This window comes from Bison bison, unplaced genomic scaffold, assembly GCF_000754665.1.
Source record: "Bison bison bison isolate TAMUID 2011002044 unplaced genomic scaffold, Bison_UMD1.0 scf7180017864526, whole genome shotgun sequence".
Taxonomy (NCBI): Eukaryota; Metazoa; Chordata; class Mammalia; order Artiodactyla; family Bovidae; genus Bison; species Bison bison.
Genome location: NW_011495077.1, coordinates 3,209,907 through 3,234,025, shown reverse-complemented (window position 1 = coordinate 3,234,025; position 24,119 = coordinate 3,209,907). Strand labels below are relative to the sequence as shown.

At 40.8% G+C, this 24,119-nt stretch overlaps 2 protein-coding genes across 2 annotated transcripts in view; one reads left to right on the top strand and one right to left on the bottom strand.

The window, feature by feature from the left end:
* The window catches only part of REC114 (REC114 meiotic recombination protein), a 112,372-nt gene extending 110,131 nt beyond the window's left edge, over window positions 1–2,241 (top strand). The window contains exon 6 of the mRNA XM_010831377.1: window positions 2,057–2,241. Coding sequence (XP_010829679.1) covers window positions 2,057–2,221 — 165 coding nt within the window. The 3' untranslated portion in view covers window positions 2,222–2,241. The remainder of the gene's footprint in view (window positions 1–2,056) is intronic.
* Window positions 2,242–2,308: 67 nt separating this feature from the next.
* Window positions 2,309–24,119, bottom strand: part of NPTN (neuroplastin) — a 32,778-nt gene continuing 10,967 nt past the window's right edge. Inside the window, exons 4-8 of the mRNA XM_010831376.1 lie at window positions 15,097–15,230; window positions 11,733–12,006; window positions 4,718–4,739; window positions 3,830–3,904; window positions 2,309–3,310 (exon numbers count right to left, since the gene is read on the bottom strand). Of these exons, the coding sequence (XP_010829678.1) occupies window positions 3,844–3,904; window positions 4,718–4,739; window positions 11,733–12,006; window positions 15,097–15,230 (491 nt within the window). The 3' untranslated portion in view covers window positions 2,309–3,310; window positions 3,830–3,843. The remainder of the gene's footprint in view (window positions 3,311–3,829; window positions 3,905–4,717; window positions 4,740–11,732; window positions 12,007–15,096; window positions 15,231–24,119) is intronic.

Below are 24,119 nucleotides of genomic sequence, written 5' to 3'. Positions count from 1 at the left end.
GCTGGTCTCCTCCTCACTGCATTCCCTGCTGTGCTTTTACACAGCAGGTTCTCAGCCAACAGTTTAGGCTTTCCCTAAAATTCTGCATGGAATTCATCAATATCCAATTTTAATAAATTTCCCTTCTGCTTTATCTATTAAACTGTGCTAACAGTGGTGTAAGAAGAAGATATGGGTGTTTTCTCCACCTGGCACACCACTCACGCAAAATAAATGGGCAATCACAGATTTTAAAACCTGAAAAGTAAGAAGACTAAATAAGAATTCATGTCTTTCAGTAAGTCAGCAACTATGACAGAAAAAATTTAGAAACCTCATTGTCCAGAAGCAGGGCAGACTTCATAGTTCCCAGTCTGTAGCCTTGTATCTGCACCAGGATTATAGGTTAACTGAATCAGAGTGACTAAGCCACAGAAAAGCATGAGCAGAGCAGGGTGTGATATCCTTATTCGGGAAGTATCAGTTGCTATAAAAGATGAACCTCGACCGAGTTTATTTACATTATATAGAAGAACCATGTATAAGGAAAAAGCATCAGGCTAGAAGCTCAGATATGTTACTTGTTTGCTATAACCTTCTAAACAAGTCATTCTTTGAATATAAATTGGTAAAATTCTTTGAAAGCAATTTAGCAATGTAGATAAAATTTAATATCTTATTACCTATAATACCATTTCATCTACACAAATATACATACAAAGATGTTTTTCAGTAATTTTAATAGTAACAAAATAGGAAACAATTATTCACTAATGGGATACTGAGTGGTTAAAAAGTACCATAACCATAAATGAGATAAAATATAGTCAATAAAAAGTGATGTCTGTCTTAATCTGTTGACATTGGAAGATATTCATAGTACATTGTTTTTTAAAGGCTACAAAACAGCACACATGATTTGACTTTTGTAGTAAAGACATACACACAAAATAAGTTTGAAAGGAGATACACTACCATGTTAATAGTGGCTCTTGCTGGAGAACAGGGCTTCGTATGACTTTCATTTCCTTCTTTCTACCTTTAGATAGTCTGAAAAGCTGGTTTGAATTTAGAAAAGTCAGTTTCTATTATAGATAGTTCCTTAAGAAATGTCAACTATATACATATACACCAAACCATGCAATCCATGGAAAGGGTAGAAAACCTACCTACCTAGCAGAATTAACATGAGGAGTGAGTAAGAAGGCTAAGGCAAGGCTCAGAAGCAGGTGGACCACACACACAGCTGAAGCCGTCTTCGTTGCTTGGGTCGGTGCATCTTTTGCCTAATCTTCCAAACTGCCAAGCATGGTCAGACTTTTTTTTGAACTCTCCTAATGTTTAAATATTGGCAGCTTAGTCAACTGACTTTAAAATACTACAGGTTACCAAAGAAGACAGAGATGACAAATAAGGATGTGAAAAACGTGCAGTAGTATATGACATCGTTTATATGACATTCCGGAAAAGCCAAAACTATATACAGTATGGAGGACTGATCACAGTTGCTAAGAGTTGAGGGTTTGACCGTAAGAGTAGATAGCAGTGAGGGAATTTCTGGGGGTGATGGAAATGTTCTGCCGTGATTGTAGCAATGGACACAGGCCTCTACTTGTCAAGCCTCATGGACAGAACCAGAGAAAGACAGCAAGCTGTGTCCTTGGGATAGTCAGTTTGTAACCTATTTATTACATTCAGAACCCAATTTCCATATGATGAACAGCTCACACCCATTCTTCCACCTATTAGGTGGGATGGATGAACTAAGTGGAGTTCATTCATTGATAAGACTTCTCAATCTACAAACTTAATCAGCACTGTACTCTTCATTAAAGCAGTCAGTATCTTTGCAAATCACTTTATTAGTATACTTGAAATACTTAAGGATACAAGTTTACCTCACTTTGTATGTATATTTAGAAACATTATGTAAAGGAACTTGCAAAGCTAATTAACACTAATTTTTGGTGTCTTACTTCCCAAATCTTACCTTAAGGCAGTTTTTCTGTGTTCTAGTATTCAGGCTGTTGCTTTCCCCTGTAATCTCTAATAAACTACTCTTTTGGAATCCCCACAGTCTCTCATGGCATCAGAGGAGCTGCCACTTGTTTATGAACAATCTGCATGGAATGCGGAAGGGTTAGGCCCCTTTCTACGCTTGTGCCTCATGGATCAGAACTTCCCGGCATTTGTGGAAGAAGTGGAAAAGGAACTAAAAAAGCTGACAGGGCTGACTGGTTAACATTCTGTGTATCTACAGAAATTGGGAGTAATGGGGAAAAAAATGCTTCCTCCTAAGATTATAGAGAATAAAGAGTATTATTCCAACACCTTTTATCAGTTTTATTTTTAAAAACAGGTGAATCCACTTTTTACATCATTGCACTTCAGCAATTACACAAAACACAAGTACATGCATCTACCAATTACGCACCGCGTGAGACCCCTGCTGGGTGTGAAAATCTACACTCAATCAATGAAAAAATACAGTGTCAACCTCAAAGAATAACTAGTTGCATAGAATACCATGCTTTAACATTTCAAGATCATTGAAAACAAAAGGTAAATTATAAAAGTTTGCCTTAACTCAATGTACAATTAGGTTTTAACACATCAGTGCAAAAGGATTTAGGAATTTACATGATTTAACAAAAGAAAAAAAATAATCATTTTAAAAGCAATCATACATATATACTGTAATTCATTATATCCATTCAGTGAATTGTTCCAGCTTCTTATCAAAGTCATGTTAAGCCCTTAAAATTATAGATTTCAGTTTATATTACTCATCTTTATGTACCAGAACTGAACAGTTTCCTCATCTGACAACATACAATAAGGAATGAGTATCAGCAGCTTAAAAATGAAACAAGCATTTATTTTGGATTTCTCCCACCCCAAAAAATATAAATATATATATATATATTTATATACTGTATATATCTGTATGTTTTGCGGAACTTTACAAAAATGTATCACTAGATGGCAGCAGTGCATTTTAGAGCTTTGCCAATTTAACAGCTGCATTAAGTAAAAAATGGCGCATGCATGATCTGACCCTCAGGGGTCACCTTTTCACTTCTATTTAAATATTTTAACAAAAAAATAAAAGCAACATTCACAGCACATCAAGCCCAAAATAGTTTACACCTTCTACACTGAAGCATTGTTTAAAATGTACCTGGCTAGATCACCCTTACAGGAGAGGCTAAATAAGGCATGCTTTAGACAGTCGTCATGGTGCTGCTCACTTGAAAGGGGAAAGAACCAAAGAGGTCCAAGCAGAAAATTTAGCAGGTCATGTTGCCACCAGTTTCAGGAACCTAAAGATCTGTGAAGAAAGTAGAAATTAAAAGGGAACATGCACTATTACTTAATAGGACACCAAGCACCACATAAAGCTTTGGTTCAAACAGCATGCTCAGGGATGTGGTGTGAAATTCTGATCTCCATGTGCCTAAGCAGCAGGCACTCTGGCCCAGCTGGGCCTGGCCACCATTTCTGCCTTGCCCCCACAAGCAAAGTGGGACCAACTGGCCTCAGGAATAATCCACCTAAGAAGGTGACAATTTAACTTTTACCTCTTTTTAAAGAAGTAAAGTGGTAAGGTGATGCTTTGAAACATCATACACACTCTGAAAAGCATCTATGTTTTACAACTCAGCTGAAAATGTTCCTTTCCAGCTGCTTCAGGGACAGACAACTTGTTCCATCAGTATTGGAAGCTCTGAAATCAACTGAAAAATCTTGCAACATAACATCAGCTATTGAAGACTTTGTGATAAAGTCAAAAGAGGCACATTCATTTGAATCTAACTTAAAACTTCTAAAGTTAGAAGTCCATACTTACATTATAAGTAGTATTTAATTTGTGTTTCTCTGGCGCAAGTTTTTATCTTTGTGATTGTTGGTAGAGTTGGTTTTCCTTTGGAGGAAAAATTGCATTACAAGAGTTAAACTCAAGCTCAGTAGCAACTTTTCAAAGTATAACACATGGAAATACAGGGACTCTTTCACTTACTGCCATCCCTGGTATAGTAAGAAATTTTACTGCACGATATTAATACAAAATTAATACACCCTGTGTAAAGTGCCTACAACCTTAATTGATCCTTTTGACTCCCAAGGCAGATAATACCCAGGTAACATGGGCTTTGATTTATAAACTATGACAAAAGCGAGTGATTAGTTTTTTCTCTACGTAACACCACTGTCTCGTCTCGTCTCTTAATTATATACAGGCAGTGCTGTGCTCTCTGGCACTTAACTAATTTGGGCACACTTCTGCCTCTGACTTCTTAGTCCCCAGCTCTAGGAAAGAGTGCAAATCTTGGATTGATTTGAAATTTGTAGTTTTGTCTCTCTTGAATACCCACAATTTAACGGAGCCAGGCAGTTTATCCATGCTATAGTCTAGCTTGAACAAAACCTGAAGCCTCAGATACAATGGTCATTTCCCCCACAGTATCAATTTAAACATACGGGGTGTGCAAAATTTTAAACATTTTTTTTGCATGGTATTCCACTTTATATTGCTACTAAGAACAAAAGTGTACAGCCTGTCCTGGGAATCAAAGGGCTATCAGTCAGCTCCATGTCCAGCTAAGAAGTCTACACTGCAACATTGCTTTGCACTCACTGTCTTCCCCTACAATCTTAGCTATGCCCTTTAATTAAACTGCAAATATAAAATAACCCAACCAGAAACTACTGAACCAAAGTCCAACAAAGTACTTACATTGGCCCAGCTGGTTCATCGTCTACACAGGTATCCAGGTTTTAATAATCCATTGAGAGACAGGAGAAGAAGGGAGAAAACTGTGAGACTCTGCATCAGGGTTAATAAAACAGCAAACAGCAAGTGGCAAACATGGCTATTCACAGCATTTATTCAAGGCCATTCCATCTGGAGGTGCAAAACACTCATGGAGTTGTTATTTCTAGATTCAGGTTTTTAATGGCAGGTATGTTGTTTCAATGGTTTTAGTTAACACTTTGAATGCTTGTCATGAAAAACTGCAACTGTAGCGGACAGATAGGCTGCAATATTATTATACTCATCTTGTCCCCAAGTTCCAGTGGTTCACTCTTAAATAGATGAGAAGACAAACCAACATTTCAGTTGTAAAATCCTGCTGTTTGTTTTCTTGTGGTGAATGCATGCATAGTTCTGACTCAATCCTGCAATGTAAGATGGATGTGTATGTGCCACACGTTTAGCCACACATCCTCTCTTCCCCACAGGACACTGTTCTTGCTGTTCTGTAATCTTTACGAGAGTCTGTAGTCTGGAGAATAAGATAGAGGAAGCCACAACAGTTCAACCTAATAGTGGGTCAGTCAGGCTGGGCTGTGCCAGCAGCAAGTGTATGCAGACCAGAAGATGTTCTGTGACAGACCAGAGAAAGCTGAGTAGTGCTGACATCCCTCTAGAAAAGACTTCAGACAGAAAAACAGGCTCATTCTTGTGCCCTGGCCAAAACCAGAACCTGAACCCAGATGAGCCATGAGTTATCTTTTTTTTTTTTTTTTTTTAATCAAAACACTTACATTTTCTGAGTTTAAGTGCCTTCTTAAATTGGTATTTTCTGATTCTGATTTACCAAGTTTTTCTTCCCTGTTTCAACTAAGGGCAACTTGGTCCCCTTTAGTAAGGGTTATACATGTGAGTGTGTATATGTGTGTGTGTGTGTGTGTGTATATATATATACACAGACACACAAGATTTTTTTAAAGGCCCATAAAGGTGGGGGAACAAGTTAAGTGCTCTTAGTTTCTTTTTATTTTACAAAAGTCAGGGAGACTAAATGATTCAGAACTGAAGGCTTCTAGAAAAACTCTCAGCAGGATTCCACAAGGGGGCTTGGTGCACATGAAGCAGTTATGGAGATTACAGTCTCAGTGTAGGCATCTGCAGGAGCACACGTCAGGAGTAATGTCTGTCAGAGGGAGACATTGCTCCACCTGTTCCTTCGAGGCAACGGAGAGGCAAAGCCACCGCCAGCACACACAGTGACTGGAGCAAAAAGGATTTCAAAAAAAAAAAAAACAAAAAATAACAAAAAATAACAAAAACGGAAACAAAACTAACCACAAACCAATGACTTATCAGCCAAAACAATAGGCTAGTGACACACCAGTGTCCACAGGATTCTACTACTAAAAACAGCACACTATTGAACAGTACAGAGAACGAACTAAGACTTAGACACCCAAGACAGCTGTGCGCTGTTATACGGTGGAGTTGTACAGAGATGCATCGGGCACTGAGACACACGAGCCTGGCCTGGATCCTCCCTCAGCGCAACCGCCCAACGCTCTCAGCGTCCCGGCCACGCCAGCTCAGCTACATGCTAGGAACGAAGCACTGCAGGGACTGGCAGGAGCAGACTTAGAAGTATTTTTAGTGCTCTGGCTGTGTACCCGAAAACACAGAATTCTAAAGCAAGATAGCTGATTCAAGAATACCACCAATCTACTCCCAATTTTAAGAGGAAAAAAAGCAGGGGAGAGGGAATCGCGATCGCCAAGCTCATCTTTTCAAAGCGTGACGCTGTCAGCACCAACCGAAGCACTTCACACCATGAGCTTTTCTTTCTTCAGTAATGCGGATGTATGTACACCCTGGTGCCTGATTAATAACGTCATTTCCCAGCCCAACAAGCCGATTAACGTGCAAAGGGCTGCATGAAGGGGTGTTAGCAAGAGTGGCTCTGGTGTAGCTGCCACCATGCCTGCAAGTGGGAGCAGCTGCTGTTCACAACAGTGTCTACATCTCACAGCCCCTTCATCTCTCTCCCCAAATTCACTTTCACATTTACAAGGAACAAAGAGCCTCAAGTCTCCCATTTCCCTAACCTGAACCACTATCTGCAGTACCACTCTCTCTTTACAGGTCAAACAAAATAATAACTTGACCTCTAACAGGGAAATCGGAAGAGAGGGAAAGAACAGAACTACAGAAAAAAGGTACGAAAATTAAAGTAAATGAGGATTAAACAGCAAACTGAAATCCAAATTAGTTGTGAAAGTGAATGAAGTAAACTTGAAGAAAAGTGTTAACATTATGAACTGTGCATCGTATAGACTGAAGCGGAGATTAAACAAACTCCAAAAGCATGCATATCACTCACTTACCACCATGTTTTAAGGGTTTGATGCAATTGAGGGGGGAAAAAAAAGAAGTCATAGTAACCGACAAGTATCAACATACCCCCAAACCCTCAGGCCAAAAGACAGCCACTTAAACAATGACTATTCTCTCCAGCTGGGTATTACAGCCACTGACTAGATGAGAGGAAGAGGGCTGGGGGATAATGGAAACAAGATGCTTCTGGAATCCATCTTATGAGTGAAGTTCCTGGTGGGGCTGTTGCACACACTGATTCTGCTGAGTGCTGTCTACCCAATCGAATGCACTAGAACCCTCACTCCCTTTCCCCTACATTGCCCCAGAATCTGGAAGGGTGCTCTGCGATGCCTAGTAAATAGCAGCTTGCTTGATATACCACCATCTCAAAAAAGATGGCTTTAATGTCAAAATGAGTTGACTGGTCAAGGCTGCTTTTTCACTGCCTCATCTCACTGAGGATGAGTTTTTATGGTTTCTAAAACCACTTAAATTTTGCCAGATCTCAGCAGAGTAGCACAAAATCCAAGGAAGATTAACAATTACTTCCAATTTGCTTCCTTGTTCAGTCTTATTATATTTTCTTCATAAGGTAACTCGTGACTGGCTCAGATGACCCCTGGTTAAGAGACAACATGTGTTTTGCATATCATTTTTAAAATTCGTATTTCTTTCCCAACATTCCTGGCCTTTGTAAAACTTCATATGCTACCAATGTTTTGATCATCTAACTGATTTTGGCACATTAGACTAGCTCTTAATTCTGAAGTGTCTGAGTTTGGATACATCACAGCCACTAAAAATGGTTCCCACAAAACTGCAAATATTTTTTGTACCAGTAACTTAAAGGAAAAGTGCCTATACTTGCTTATAAAGGTTATCTCTCTAATGGTGAATGTAGAAAACTCTTTTTGATGCCAGCACTTTTCTTAAATCAGCTTCTGTTTTCATTAAAGGTCAGTAAAATGTGCAGTAGAACTGAAGGCCCCAACAACTGAGCAGGCTCACTCCCCATCTCCTCAGGGTACTGGGGAGAGAGCTGAAAGCACACTCTCATCACCCTCTGGGTTCAGTCAGCAGGGAACCAACCCACAAGGTGTGCTCAAACATGTGTCCAGCAGTAAGGTGGATGGAAGACTAGAGGGATGCTAGTTGTATTTAGTCTTTTTAGAGAAATATCATCTAACATTTTCAAAGAATGTAGTCAGGAGGTGTGTAAACAAAAAACAAAGCCCTCACCTGGCTCCATGACTCATCTGTTACTAAAAATATTGACAGTAAAAGGTGACAAGCAGATAATCTACGTACAAGACAACCTACTGGGGCACTAATCCTCAAAGACACTATAATAGGGACCTAGGAGATTTAGATATAAGTTTCACTTACAAAATGTCCCAAAAATGCTCTACTTTTTCTAGTAGACAAAAAGTCATGGGCCTTTTTCTTTACCTAGAAAGCAGCTAAACCTTAACCCTAAGTATTTTCTAAAGCAGTATTTGCTTTTCTAGTGAAACATAGCCTGAACTATGTAAGTTGAAATTCGTGTGTTTTTATACTTTTGTATTATTCCCTTAGTGCTTTTCTAATATAGTGCTGAGTTACCAAAAACTCACAAACTGCCCAAATATGAATACTATGACCTTTATATAAACTTTTTTCACATAAAAAAGGCTGAGTTAGAAATACATTATTGCTGTATCTTGATAACAGTATACCCATTGGCAGAGAAAAAGCATGTCAGGCCTCTTTAAAAAAAAAAAAAATTTTTTTTCACAATGGTATAAATACACAGAGCTATGAACGGTCATTTGATAGGTAAAAAATTTATCACCTCTAAAATCCCAAATCTGTATCAGGTATAATGTACCTCTTCATTCATTCCCAAAAGGAGTGTATGCATATATCTGTATGTAAATCTGAGGCAGGGAAGATGGGAGGAAAGCACATGAGGTGAGTCTGCTCTTGTGAATTGCACAGGAGTTGAGGGGAAACTGGCTAAAGAAGAAAAAGACACAGCATAAGGAAAACTCATGGAGGAACTTTTTTTAAAAAATTACTTCCAGAAGAAAAGAAAAAAGGGGAGGGCAGGAATAGGGAGGAGTCTGAGAAAAAGAGGGAGGAAGACAAAGGAGAAAACTATGGGATGGAAATGCTCAAGCAAGGGCAAGGGACATGACAGAGAACAGAGCCTGGACCGTGCTGGCTATCAGGAGGGGAATGGAGAGAAGGCAAACACTGCAATAATCCCAGTATCCCAGATTTTTCACACCAATTCAACAACAACAAAGTTAAAAGCTGCTTGCATTACAGCATTTTTCTAAGACACTAGAGCAAGAAGGTTTTACTTTGCACTTACCCTGCAGTCATCTCTTACATAGGATTCATTCACTCTCCATAATAATTATCTTAAAAGAAGTATTTTCCCCTTAGGAAGCTGTTCATGAGTTTTGCTGGCCACAGATGTCTCTTATCAGAAACTCATCCCCATTTGTGTTCAACAGCCATAGAGCTCTTATAAAAAAGATAGCTGCTGCCTTGGGCAGGTGCTTGCAGCTGTCAGAATTAATGCTAACCATTCTCAGGTTAGCACTGAGGTCTTCCATACATGCTGGGACAGCAACCTGCTAAGTGAAATGGCTTCCTGCAAAAATGACTCGAATTTCTGACAGGGACAGGCTAAGCCAATGTGTCACTCTGCCAATAGAGGGGCAGCCAGCCTTGTCTTAAAAGTCAAAAAGTCAAGTTTTTAAGCTCATTTTTACCTTTTTCTACGGACTTTTTGCATCTCAACCTTTCCAAAACAGAAGCCAAGAAAGGTGATATTTAACAAAGCAAAACCTTTCAGAGGGAATGAAAAGGCTCTTTTCAGGAGTAAGACAAAACCACTCCTAGTAAGCCAACAGTGGAAACACACTGACAGCCAACTCTTTCCCTTTACTCTCAGATCTAAACATAGGTACTCTGCTTTGGAAGTCCTAATTTGTAATAAGAAAGAGAAATTTCGAGAAACAAGCATTACTCATACACGATAAGCCTAAGAAAGCAGTTGTACTTCACAGAATAGCAGTTCTGTGGACCCAAGAGAAGGAAAGTAAAAAATCCCAGGAAACTCTTAGTTACACAGAAACAAGCCCAGGAATTTACAAAGGCCCATCTGCTTCCAGCTGAGTCCATCCCATTCCTCCATCTAGTTCATTGCTAAATGTACACTTGGATGGAAATCCAAATACACTGTTAGTTTCAACAAAACACCTTGTCACCAACCTCACTACAATCCTCCCTCTACCGAGTGCAAGCAAAGAGACTGAGGAGCTGCTGAGCAAAGAGGAAAAGGAGAGGTGGCTGCTGCTCTCAGACATGTCCTTCCAGAGAACCTGAAGCCACTGGCATGCCTTCAGGGCTGCACTCTTTCTAAGGGAGCACCAGACCTCCCTTAGCACTCTCCACTGACACACATGGCAGGCAGTGCATCCTGCTGGCCAGCCACAAGAACACAGACAGCTCTCTGGGGCAGGGCACAGCACTCCAGTACACAGCATGGGCCCAAAAGAGCCAGACTGGGGTTGACATCCTCCCCGTCACCCAAAGCTGGCCTCCACTGAGCCTAGGGGCACACTCTTTCAGTCCAATCAGTGACAGGCAAGTGGTGATCATGGTTGGCTGGTCAATTATTTGTTTTTGCTGGTGATGTTATAGGGCTGGAGGATGGAGCTGCGGAGCTAGTTAGGAATCTGAAGTACTATGGGTCCAAGTCTTAATCAGTAGTCTCCCCCACCAATTACAATCACAGAAATGGAATATCCATAACAAAAAACATAAAAACTTCCATAACCTTTTCTGACTCTAAGTATGTCTATCAATCTAAGACTCTCGTTCTTTCCAATGCCTAACAATTGGCTGTAGTTCTGCTGCTATTGTTCACTCCCTTCTGACCGTGGGCCAGCCCGAGAGTGCCACCTTGGGCAAGGACGCCAGGCAGTACTGCTTAGCTATTTGTTTAACTGGGGGTGGTGATGCGTCAGATGCTCTCCACCATTCTTTGTGAGACAGACAAAAATGCCAAATGGCAGGGGCCTGCTTCACCAGGAACCTTGAAAACCTTCTGAAGGGGCCAACCAAGGGAACCAAAGGGTGACCTGTTCCCATGGCTTTTCCCAAGAACAGTTTGACTGGACTGGTGCAGTTACCTATAGGGGCTATACCAGGCAACCATGTGACAACCAATCAGATACCTTAAATCTGCCTGAAAAGGCCAGGTGGCCTGCGATCTTGGGGTGGCTTCTAGGCTTGACTTGGATTCTCCTCAAGCTCAATCTGCCTGATGATCTGTATTGGAGGAGGACAGAGCTGAACAAAGAGACTGACAACTGCCCATTCCCCACAAGGGGCCTGAAGGGCAGAAGGGACTGGGGTTCAAGAACACCCACATAGAAGGACAGAGCTAGTAATTATAGCTCAAAGTGGCTAATCTTAGGGGTAGGGAATGAGGAACCAGTATAAGAATTTTTCCTTCTCTCCTTTTGGGACTAAATCCCAACATCCTTATAGTCCTCTTTGGGTGCTTGGAAACCACCCCCAAGGAACCAGCCCCAACATTACAGCTATTTTGTAGGGATGCTCTTACCGTCAGGAACTTCATCTGGCCTCTTCCTCTTTTCATATACAACAATGATCACCACAAGGATGATGATTTCTGCCAGAATTCCCAAGAAAGGCCAGAGTGGGGCCAGGTGGCTCCGTACCCTGAGGATGGTGACAACGGAGACAGAGCCAATGGAGTTGGTAGCATTACATTCATACTCGCCAGGGTCTTCTGTGATCTGGAGGTTAGTGATGCTCAGCTCAGTGTAATTTTCCCTGTTGATGATGATGAAGCGGCCAGAGGTATTGACAATATCCTAGTCAGGAGTAGAAAAAGTGAGAACACACAAAGATCAGAGTAGGTGAATTAGTGCCCACCACAGGGTGAGACTATTCTCCATCCTTAGCAAAACACTGAACGGGATCAGGGAGCAGTGTCTAGGGTCATTTTTGTCCAAGGAACTTTGAATACTTGATCACTGACTTCCCTTCAATCTCAACAACAACCAATCAGTAAGCTTCTAGCAGAATCAGGACTTCTCCAATTTTAATGGCGTGAAGGGACATCCTTCCCTGCAGACCCAGAAAAGATGACTTAATCTAGGATGTTGTTCCAAACACCAGATAAGAACTCCATAACTAGAAAGAGGATGGAGAAAGGGTGTGAGCTCCATGGTCAGGTATGTATCCGGTAACATCAGGCCTATTTGATTACTTCAGATTCAGCACATCTACTTCACACTTGGTGAATTCTGGAAAGTTTCCCTAAACTTCCTCTAGAAACAATGCTAAGAACTTCCTACTAGTCAGAATGGAGGAAATTCATAACTTCCACTTCCTTTCAGAATTACAAGGTTAAAAGAAAGTTTAGTCAAGAGATATTTATGAAAATATGCTACATGTTTTATATCTAACATAAGAGGAAGGTGAGAAAGGGAGAGCATGACATAAAAATGACCTCCAGAGGGAACCAGACCTCCAAAGGGATGGTGCCAGGAACATGTAAGAAGTGCCAACAGAGGGTATGTATAGAGCCACACTGCAGAATGAGTGGACACTGCTGGAAAGAGTCAAGGGAAGTTGGAGAAGAGCTAACATTTAAACTAGATTGTGGGAGAGGAGAGCTGACCAAGCTAGACAGGAATGCTCCAGGCATGTGTGGGAAGGCAGGGGTGAGAGCATGACCAGGGGCTTGGGTGGAGCTGGAACAGGTTTGCAGCGCTGATCTCATGGCATACTAGCAGGGGAAAAATCTGACTCTTGTGTCAGTTCACATGAGGCAACTAAAGGGTAACCAGAAACAGTAGAGAAGAAAGGTAAATATAATCCCCAGAATGATGTCTAGCTATAGCATAAATCATGTCTACATTTAAGTATGGGTTTTGCTAAAATGAGAAATTAATAGCCTTCAAAATTAAGAGTTATTCTGTGAAACTTCAACCCTAGGATTTGAAAAGTTGCCAACTCCTCTAACACCTGCTCTACTCATTCACTAATTCCACATTTCTCACTTATGATCTTTGGTCCACAAGCCTTCAAAGGGTTTTTTAAATTTTATTTTCAACTGGAGGATAGTTACTTTACAATATTGTGATGGTTTCTGCCATACATCAACATGAATCAGTCATTGGTATACACATGTCCCCTCCCTCTAAACCATCCTCCCACCTCCCTCTGGATCCTACCCCCTCTAGGTTTCACAGAGCACCAGCCTTTGGATTTCCTGCATCATACAGCAAATTAACACTGGCTATCTATTTCACGTAATGTATATATTTCAATACTACTCTCTCAAGTCATCCCACCCTCTCCCTCCCTCTCTGTGACCATAAGTCTGTTCTTTATGTCTGTGTTTCCACTGCTGTCCTGCAAACAGGATCATCAGGATCATCTTTCTAGATTCCATATATGTGTTAATATATGATATTTGTCTTTCTGACTGACTTCACTCTGTATAATAGGCTCTAGGTTCATCCACCTCATTAGAACTGATTCAAATGTGTTCCTTTATCCATTATCTGTTGATGGACATCTAGGCTGCTTCCATGTCTTAGCTATTGTAAATAGTGCTGCAGTGAATACTGGAGTACATGTGTCTTTTTCAATTAGTTTCCTGAGGGTACATGCCCAGTAGTGGGATTGCTGGGTCATATGATAGTTTTATTCCTAGTTTTTTAAGGAATCTCCATACTGTTTTCCATAGTGGCTGTATCAGTTTGCATCCCCATGAACAATGCAAGAGGGTTCTCTTTTCTCCACACCCTCTCCAGCATTTACTGCTTGTAGACTTTTTTGATGATGGTCATTCTGACCAGTGTGAGATGATACCTCAATGTAGTTTTGATTTGCATTTCTTTAGTAATAAGCAAGGTTGAGCACCTTTTCATGTGTTCTTTAGCCATCTTTATGTCTTCTTTGGAGAAATGTCTGTTTAGTTCTTCTGCCCACTTTTTGACTGGGTTGTTTTTCTGACACTGAGCTGCGTAAGTTGCCGTGTATATTCTGGAGATTAATTTATTAATCTTTATTAGTTGTTTCATTTCCTATTTTCTCCCATTCTGAGAGCTGTCTTTTCACCTTGCTTATAATTTCAAAGGGTATTTTTAAAGTACTATCATATGGAAGAAACTTTTGTGGTTCCACCACCAATTTACCTTGGTTAATATTTATAATCTTTCTAAGGAACCTGGATTACATGATCTCTAGGGTCCCTTCTGATTCTGAAGACTGACAATCAAAGAGGATGCCTGAAAAGTAGAGTTCTAGGCATACAAAGCCTGGAGAGGAATGTATGACATCCCATCTGAGAGAACAGGAGATTGGTCAAGCATTAATCAAGAGTCTGAAGTTTTGACTCTCCCAATACCATCAGGAGTCATCCCACAGATTGGAAAAGATGTTTCCTCTGACCTTTTCTGGAGCAGATACTGTCAGATTTCCAATGTCTAAGGCTGCCTTACATTGTCTCAATTCCTAATCAGTAATTTAATATGTTTTGGGAATATATAATACTATTAACTGCTCTTACTGCCTTGCCTTTCCCAAAAATCAAGAAAAATACATTAAGACCACAAGAACAATATTTTCTCTAGGATAAATGGACTAGAATAATAGTAAAATTTTAAGACTGGGGTTAGCTCTTCTTGGTGTCTTATCTTGAAGGCAAACAGCCAAGCCTTTTACCAGACAGCTTTAATAAATTCATATGTCGGGATTCCATGCTAAGCAGAGACTATCAGTGCCCTTCAAATTCATGATATAACCATGACCCCAGAAAGGGTGACCCAAGCCATGACAGCTAGTATGGCAGGTTGCAGAAACTTGTCCAGATGTCTGGAGCACCCCAGGAGAAACTCCAGCAACCACAGACACCCACATACAGAGGACCAGGGCTGCCTCCTACTCACCACGAGCATACCATTCTCCTTCTTGTGCCATGTCCACTCTGGGTGGGGGTAGCCAACTGACTTGCAGTACATCATGGCATCCTGCCCTTCATTCTTGTTCTCACTCCGTTTATGGCCAGTGATGTCAGGAGCAGCTGTGAGAAAGTGTTGAATGCAGTTACCATGGGAGCCTATGCTGAACAGGATACAAAGCCCCAACTACTGGCTCAGAGCCCTGCTTCTTAGTCACTCTTTAGACCCACCCTCATATTCAGCTTTGATAACATGCATTTCAGGTCAGAACAGAGCAATGGAACCAATCCCATGCCCTAACCTCCCACCCACCAAAGTAGGTACCAGGATTACTATATGTGAAGCTCTACTAATAATATGGGTGGTTCTACAACCTACTGGAAGACAACACAGGTGCCACTGCATAAATTAAGCCATCCTTTAAAGAAATGCAAACAGAAGTTATTATCTTCTCTGCCAGTCATGGTTTTTTCTCACAACACCTGCATGAGCAGTAATTATGTATTATATCAAATGCTATACATTATGTTAAGGCAATGAGAGAGCCTTGAGATCAAACACCTAAAATCAAGTCCTACTGTAAGGTATATAAAAGCAATGAATGATGAATGCTTAGAGAAACTACCCAAGAATATCAATAGCCAAGGCTCTCCCAGAAAAGAGGAAATCTAGCAAACTAGTCTTCACAAGAGAAGAAAGAAATGAACAAGAAAGTCAACCAGTGTCTCATGAGGTTGTTTTAACGACTTAAGAATCTGATTTATACACCTGATTTGCAGTTATCTCAATGAACCAAATCTTGGGGAAATTTCTAGACATGCTGGAAGCTGTTGGTCTCTGCTTTTCATGATCATTTAGGAAGAAATAAACAGCATATGTGGTTTAAATATTAGATAAAGTTCAAGGACCCAAGAAGCCTGAGATGAGAGCTAATTCTTTGAATTTGGCCTTCTTTGATCTTAACTATAAATTTCCACCTTACCACATCAGTTCTACTAATCTGAAAGCAATAAAACTCAAAGTAGGCCAGACATCACTTTGTTGGCCAAAATGGGAAAGAGAATCAATACGCCTGGTCCAAATTCCAGTTTTGTGAGTTATTTATTCTATGCTTGAATTTTATACCCATTATCAGATGGAGTTATTTCAAGCCCCTGCCTACATTCAGTGTCTTGCATAGACAGATAGATGTCATTTTGAGACTGTAAAAGCCTGTATAATTATACCACGGGCTGAATCCCAGGTTTTCCTTCTGATTGGCTTGGTTTTTCTTGGCTTAAAAATAATCCAATGTCCTGCTCCTCTCAGACTGTGCTTCCTAGACCACCTCCTGAGGCACCTGGATAGGAAAAGAACGAGCAAGGCCCCAAGCCACCTCTATAACCTGCCAAATGAAAGCCTGGTCATTACCACTCAGTGTGAGGTGTTTTCCAGACAGGATATTATAAAGGAAATGTCTTTTTGTTTTCCCAGGCACAATTCCTCACTACAGAAGGGAATGAGTCAGGCGGGCTCAAGTTCTCAACAACCCAAATCTCTCCCACAGTGAATCAGTCACCTCTCAGGCCTAATGTTTAACCTGATCACTCTTCCTCAGAGCTTTCTGCAGTCAGTAAATATTAAGAACCTCTTAAGCACTCCAAGGATCAAGCTCCACAGCATACTAACACACCATCATGGGGGAGCAGGGAGACACAATAAGCATAAGAGCTACCACATTGTACCTCTAGTATGTTTCATTCACTGGACAAACATTTGTTGAGCACCAATTATATGCCAGATTTGTCACAGAGTGGCAAGGGAAGGCCTTTCTGATGAAGTGAATTTTAGCAGAGTCATGAAAAAAATAAAGGAGTAAGCCACATGTATCTGCAGGAAGAACACTCCAAGTAGAGGGAAAAGCAAAAGCTTTGGGGCAGAAGTGTGCTTGTTACGTGTAACAAACAGCATGGAGGAATTTGGCTGAAACAATAACCAAGGGGATGATGGTAAGAGATTAAATCAGAGAATAGAGCCTAGATTGGATAGGACTTTGTAGGACAATGAAATTACTTTGGCATTTACTCTAAGTCAGCTGGGAAGCCACTGGTGAATACTAAGTGTAGGTATGAAATTATCTGTGTGTTTTAACAGGCTCCCTCTGGCTACTATGTGGACAACAATTGTAGAGAGAGGATAGTGGAAATAAGATCAATTAGGAGGTTCTGAAAGCAATCCAGAAAGGGGGAGGGGGAGGTTTGGATGAGGGTAGCAGCAGTAAAAGGGAGGAATTCTGGATATTTTATAGGTTAATACATTTGTTAACGGACTGAATGTAGAAAGTGAGAGAAAAAGGAGCCAAGCATGACCCCAGTGTTTCTGGTCTGAGTAACTTCAAGAATGGAACTGCCAGTTACTGAGATGAGGAAGACTGCAGAAGAATTAGCATGGGTATTTTTTTGTTGTTGGTTTGTTTTTATTTTGTTTTGCTTAGGGATAGAGCAATGATGGTAGTAAAAAAACAGGAGTTCAAAGTTTAGGAAATGTTAAGTGTAGGACTTACTTAACATCCAAGTGAAGCTGTCAAGTAAGCAGCTGAATATCAAGTCCAGAGTTCAGGGAAATGGTTGAGATATAACTTTCAGAAATCAGCTTGCATGTGATTTTTTTTCCCACTTTCATTCTCCCTTGCCCCAGAGAGAATACTCAACTCTATTTACTCTGGCCCAGTTAAGTGCTTCCCTGTTAGGTCAGTTGATAAAGAATCTGCCTGCAATGCAACAGACCTCAGTTCGATTCCTGGGTCAGGAAGAGTCACTGGAGAAAGGATAGGCTACCCACTCCAGTATTTTGGCCTGGAGAATTCCATGGACTCAATAGTCCATGGGGTCACAGAGTCGGACACGACTGAATGACTTTCACTTTCACTTACTTGACTAATTCCAATAGTGCTGTGAATTCAGCAACCTCAGATTTTGCCTTGGAGACTCATCCCCAAGATTATACATAAGAACCACTTAGAAGGCTAAAACCTGAGTTGGTTTATGGCTATACAGTCTAAAAAGCTACTACTCTTGAAGACCAAGACCTGGATTTTGGTCTTTCACTCCTGCCTTGGTGATCAGGTTGAAAACACCACACCCTCCTTTCATTCATCTACTCCAGATTCTACAGAGGCTTCTATTTACAGATGGGAAGGTGCCTTAAAGGCTATCAGATGCAGAGACAATAGGAACTGAATTCGGGCCCCCCGCCCCCACCCTTTGTTGGCTTTGTTTACAGAGTAAAGCCTGGAAGTTTTCATGGTTAGATCTACTGCTGCTTTCTCAACTCAGCAAAGAATACTGAGTGAAGCTTAGGAATAATATCCCCTCTTCCTAATGTACTCAAAAGAAAAATGCCCTGATTATTCACCCTTGGATTGGTTGAAGTATCACTAGTGTACTAGGCAGACAGGAAATTAACGCAGGTTACATCACTTTACCCTTATAAGGAATGAATGTAACAACTATCACTTCAGCCTTTGGGTCAATGAAGTAGGTCACTTCTCTCTGTTCTTTAGGGGAGCTGCTCAATCAGAAAGCCTGTTCTTGCCCCACCAGCTGAGCTAGATGGCAGACTAACAGCAAGTAAGGTAACTGAACTCTCAGAACACATGTCAGCAGTGGTCAAAGAAGGGGACTCTTAGGGCACAGAGTCTACCTCTTAAATAGTTCACAAATTATTTGATATTATTCCCTTCAAGAGGTGGAGCCTAATTTCCCTCCCCTTGAGTGTGGGCTGGACTTAGTGACCTGATTCTAAAGAATAAAATATAGCATATGTTATACATACATATATTTATAAAATGTTTTTTAAATATGTATATATATATAAAAAGGTGTACAACTTTGGAAACTAGTTCACAAAATACAAAGTGGCTTTCTGTGCACACATATGCTGTTTCTCTCTTTCTCCTGGTCACACACTCTGGGGGAGGTTAGCTGCCATACTAGGAAGACACTCGAACAGGCCATGGAGAGGCCCACATAGTGAGGGATTAAGGCCTTCTGCACAGTCACTGAGGCAGTCATCTAGGAAACAGATCCTCCTGCCCCAGCCAACAATTTGAGAGACCCTGAGTCAGAACCACCCCACTAATCTGCTCCAGAATTCCTGACCCACATAAACTGTGAAGTAATAAGTATTTGTTGTTTTAAGCTACTGATTTTGGGGAGAACTTATTATGCAGCCGTTGCTGCTGCTAAGTCACTTATCGTGTCCGACTCCGTGTGACCTCATAGACGGCAGCCCACCAGGATCCACCGTCCCTGGGATTCTCCAGGCAAGAACACTGGAGTGGGCTGCCATGGGATTTTCAGGCAAGAGTACTAGAGTGGGGTGCCACTGCCTTCTCTGTATTATGCAGCAACAGATTAATATAATCACCCAATGATGCAGATATTACCCCATTTTTATAGATTAGAAAATTTAAGTTTGGTAAAGTTATTTAAGATCTAAAATTATACTGCTAATAAAAAGTAAAGCCAAAAAGTAAAGTAAAATAAAAAGTAAAAGTAAAGCCAAAATAAAAAGTAAAGCCAAAATCCAAATTCAGGGATGTCTGATTCCAGAGGCCATGTTCTTTGTTCTTTACCAAACAGAATGGGAAATAAACCAAACTAGAACAGAGTCCACAAACAATAAAAATATACAACATGTATTACTGGTAACTGCAAAGCAAACTGCTCAAATGTTATCTTTGCTTGCAGATGTATTAGAACACTCTAGACCCAAAGAGGGACTGACCTATTTGCTATAATTTAACTACTGTATAATGTAAAGCGTCTTGGACTTCAGAGAAATTTGGCTCTATTGAGGCTTTATTACTGAGTAACCCAAGGTGGGTCATTTAAAATCCTTTGAGTTTCAGTATTTACTTCTGTAAAATGAGAATAAAATACAATTCACAGAGGTCTTAGGAGGATTAATTTACATCTATCAATCTAGCACACTATTGGAGCCCAGTGTCAAAAATAAATATTTAAATTTCATTTTCAGCCAGGGAAAATTTAGGCTAAAGCAGGTGTTATGAGTCCTAAGAAATCAAAGAGATGCTGAATATTACATCTTCTCCCTGTTTGCTGATATAAACAGGACTCTTGTTCATAGCTCTAATAAAGTTTACTCATGTCAGATACTGACAAATTATATTGAATAATGGCATATTTATATTGATTATGGTGCCTCGCCTTATATGGGCTTGCCATTTAATAAGGAACTACTTAAACGGGTCCTGATGGTTTGCAGGTAGGTCTGAGGAGTTGAACAGAGCAAATACTGCTTACTTCACTTTACTTTTTCAGGAAGGCACAGATTAGGTAGCAAAGAAGTAATGAATCTTTAAAACAGATCACAGACCCACTTGGAAATTAACTCATGATCTGGCCTTTTTAGCTACACACTCTAAATCCCATGAATTACTGGATGGACCCTTCCAGATCCTGATGAATGGCAACACTGGGGTTCCAAGTCTTAAGTTACCTACCAATACCTGACCCAATCCCATTATCTGGGCCTTTGGCTGAGGACAAAGGCATGCTCCTCAGTACGTTCTGTTGCCTAAGCTGCAGGCACTTAAGAGAAAAACATCAGCTTCTCTGCTAGGCTGGTGGATGTACAGAGTGTCAACTTAGGCAATGGAGGTATTTTTAGTTGAAGCGAAGAACTGACTCGTCTGAAAAGACCCTGATGCTGGGAAAGATTGAAGGCAGGAGGAGAAGGGGATGACAGAGGATGAGATGGTTGGATGGCATCACCAACTTGATGGACATGAGTTTGAGTAAGCTCCAGGAGTTGATGATGAACAGGGAAGCCTGGCATGCTATAGTCCATGGGGTCGCAGAGTCGGACACAACCGAGTGACTGAACTGAACTGAAGGTTAAATAAAGTTAATACAACAGAGCTGAGATAGGGATCAAGGTATGGGGCCCCTTACCTGCACTGCTCATTTAGTGCTCATTTTCCAAAGCAAATTCATAATCTTGCAACTCATTTTCAGAGAACTCCATCCTTAAAAGATACTGTACAGTGTCTCATCATACAACACACTATACTGTAGAGATGGTCTCTCTGCTTCCTTCAGGCAACCTATCAAATCCCAGAGACACCTCAAATTTTCTATAGGCAAAAATAGAAGTTTGGCTGAAGGTAGACAGAGAGTTAAGATTTACTGCTAGCCAAGGGCCAAGCCCAAGAAGCAATACAAGATGGCCAAGATAGAAGCAAGAAAGATGTTGGCTTTTTGGCTCAATAATTATAGCAGAGTAGATTCATCACTGACTGTGAAGACTAGAGCAGTCTGGGACTAGTGCTGCCTTCTGCGGATGAGGCTTTTCCTTTTCCTGCAGGTGAAACCACTGGGTAAGCAGGCACTGAAGTCTCCACTAAGACACTATAATCATCTGGAGTGCTTTTAATAAGCCTGATGCCTAGGCCACATTTCATAACTTTAAAATCAAGTTTGAGAACCGCTGCTCTAACACCTTTCCTGGCCTCAGTGTCTGAGAGGATTAGAGGGAGTGTCTGAGGCAGGGAGATGTATGTTTGGAAGTACAGGGGGCACTGGGGTGACAGTTGGACTGCAAGGTTAAGAACCTGACGGTCACTATTAGGAAAAGAAGCTTAGAAATCACTTCCTTCACTAACCCAGCTTCTCATCTGTGTCCATATAAGGAAACCACAGACCTTTAGAGCCTTATAGAACCTTCAAGATCATCTACCTCAGCCTACTTCATCATATACTTGGAGAGTCTGAGGCCCAAAAAAGGAATGTGACTAGTCAGGGTCATGGAAAGTTTTTAAAAGCAGGGTCAGGATTAGAACCCATTTCTTCTCCCAGTCAACACCTTTACATTGTTATTTAATATGCTCTGAACACAGCAGTGTGGCATAATGCTTAGGAACATGTGCTGTGGCATGAGAGTGCTTGGGTGAGGACACTGGCTCCACTGGTTGACTCTGTCACATTGAGCAAGTCAATCAACGCCCTTGAGCCTCAATCTTCTCACCTGGAAAGTAGAGAGAATAATGGCATTTACCTCAGAGTGTTGTGAAGACTACAAGAGAGGAGAGGGACAAGTAATGTACTTGGCACAGTACCTAGCACACAGTAAGCAAGCAGTAACGTTAGCTGTTCTTAATCTTTTAACAATAAAGTAGGTCAGGGTAGCACCCTGAAGAGAGGAAAAGAACGAATAGGTATGGTTATTTGGGCTATGGTTGATGTCCAAAATGTTCAAGCAGCTCTGCTTTCAGAGACTTTTCAAGTCAGGGCAATTCTGAGACAACCAGCTTTGACATCAGCTTGAACTTAACCATGACACAACCTCAAAGCATCTTCACCTGTCAAACTAGCTGCCCATCAAACAAACAAATGAGCACAAAAACACTCTGCATGCTGTAAGTGCTGTACAAATGTGAGAGATGTATTATTACTCTTAATAATGATATTTGTCACCATCACCATACAGTCTGCCTCAGCCAGTTTGAACTTTGATATTATCAGTCATAAATCCATGAAACGGCATAAGAAGCAGGGAGTCAGGACAAGGTCACTCACAGAAACCCTAAGATTTAGTCATAAGATTCAAACAGAAAGAAAGCTAATGAGTAGGGACAAGAAAAACAAGATCAATCTTGGCTCTCATTGTCACCAAAAGATTGAACTCATTTAAAATGCCCAATGAGCAGCAAGACACAATGATGGGCTTAATAAGACACCAGACCCAAACCTTCTTGGTGCTGGGATGGACCTTTCACAAGAGGTGATGGCATGTCTGTTGCAGAGGATTTGAAGACCACCAAAATCTTTTTCCAAAAACAGCAATAAAACTCAAACTCCTTGTTTGTTGGATTAATCAAAATGATTAAAGGGTGCGGACAGGGTCTGGGAGTCATGACAGGTATTTTTTCAACTTTGTAAACTACACAGAAAATTTTAACTTGTTTTTGTAAGCACATTTTTTAATTTCAGAAAAGAAAGTAAGATGAAAAGAGAGGGAATAAGCACTAGAAAAGCTGAAAATTTTCAGGGACAGAAAATCCAACATCTATTCATTCACAAATGTTGTATGACTAAGGAGTCTCTGGAAGACAGAAGACTCTGAGGAGTTGAAAGGCTCAAAAAGGAAGGAGAAGATCCCAAGACAGGCTGTTTATGGGACAGAGGTCATCCTATAAGGTCTAGTCATCACTGTTCCCTCTCCCCTTGGCCAGCCCTGCTCCATCTTCCTCCCCCAGCATCTGCTCGGGTCACCTGCCAAATACCTAAGAAATGTAATCCTCAACAGTAATAGTATCTTCTTGTTTACACTGTGCCTCATGCTTGTCCTTTGAAAAAAGAGAAAGAAAGAACAAACTCTACTTCAGGTGCAAGGCCTTCCCTACTACACATGTATATACAATCATCCCCAAAATTCCTTTCTCAACAGGGATCTACAGATTAAGGTAGAAAAGCACTGCCACCTCAGGTCTGTTTCCAAATATGTGTCCCTCCCTGTGGTTCCTTCAGCCTTTTCTTTTGTACATAACAAGTAACTCATGATTTGGTCATGTGACATACAATGCCTTGTCCCTGGCTAGTCTCAAGTCCTTAACTCCCCACAGGGCTGAGGCCAAACAACACCTTGGGAAGTTCTCAACTGCAGGGAAAGCCAGATGGGGAAGAGGGGTCTGAGTGTAGACTAAGTGCTAACAAAATATATACGTATGGGCTGAATTACATTGCCCTTAAATGCCAATTTAGTTAAAACCACAAATCAAGATTATGAATCTCCTTTTGGCAGAGGTCACTTACGTTTCCTGAAAATCCCCTGAATTTCTCTGTTCTTGAGTACCACCACCTCTTGCCTACTACTTAGTAGAGTTTTTATAAATCATTATAGCTATAAAAAGATAACTGTCACTTATCCCACCCTAGTGGAACTGAGAAAAAAAAAAAAAAACACACACACAAAAAAAACACGAGTTTACATGAAAATGCTTTGGGAAT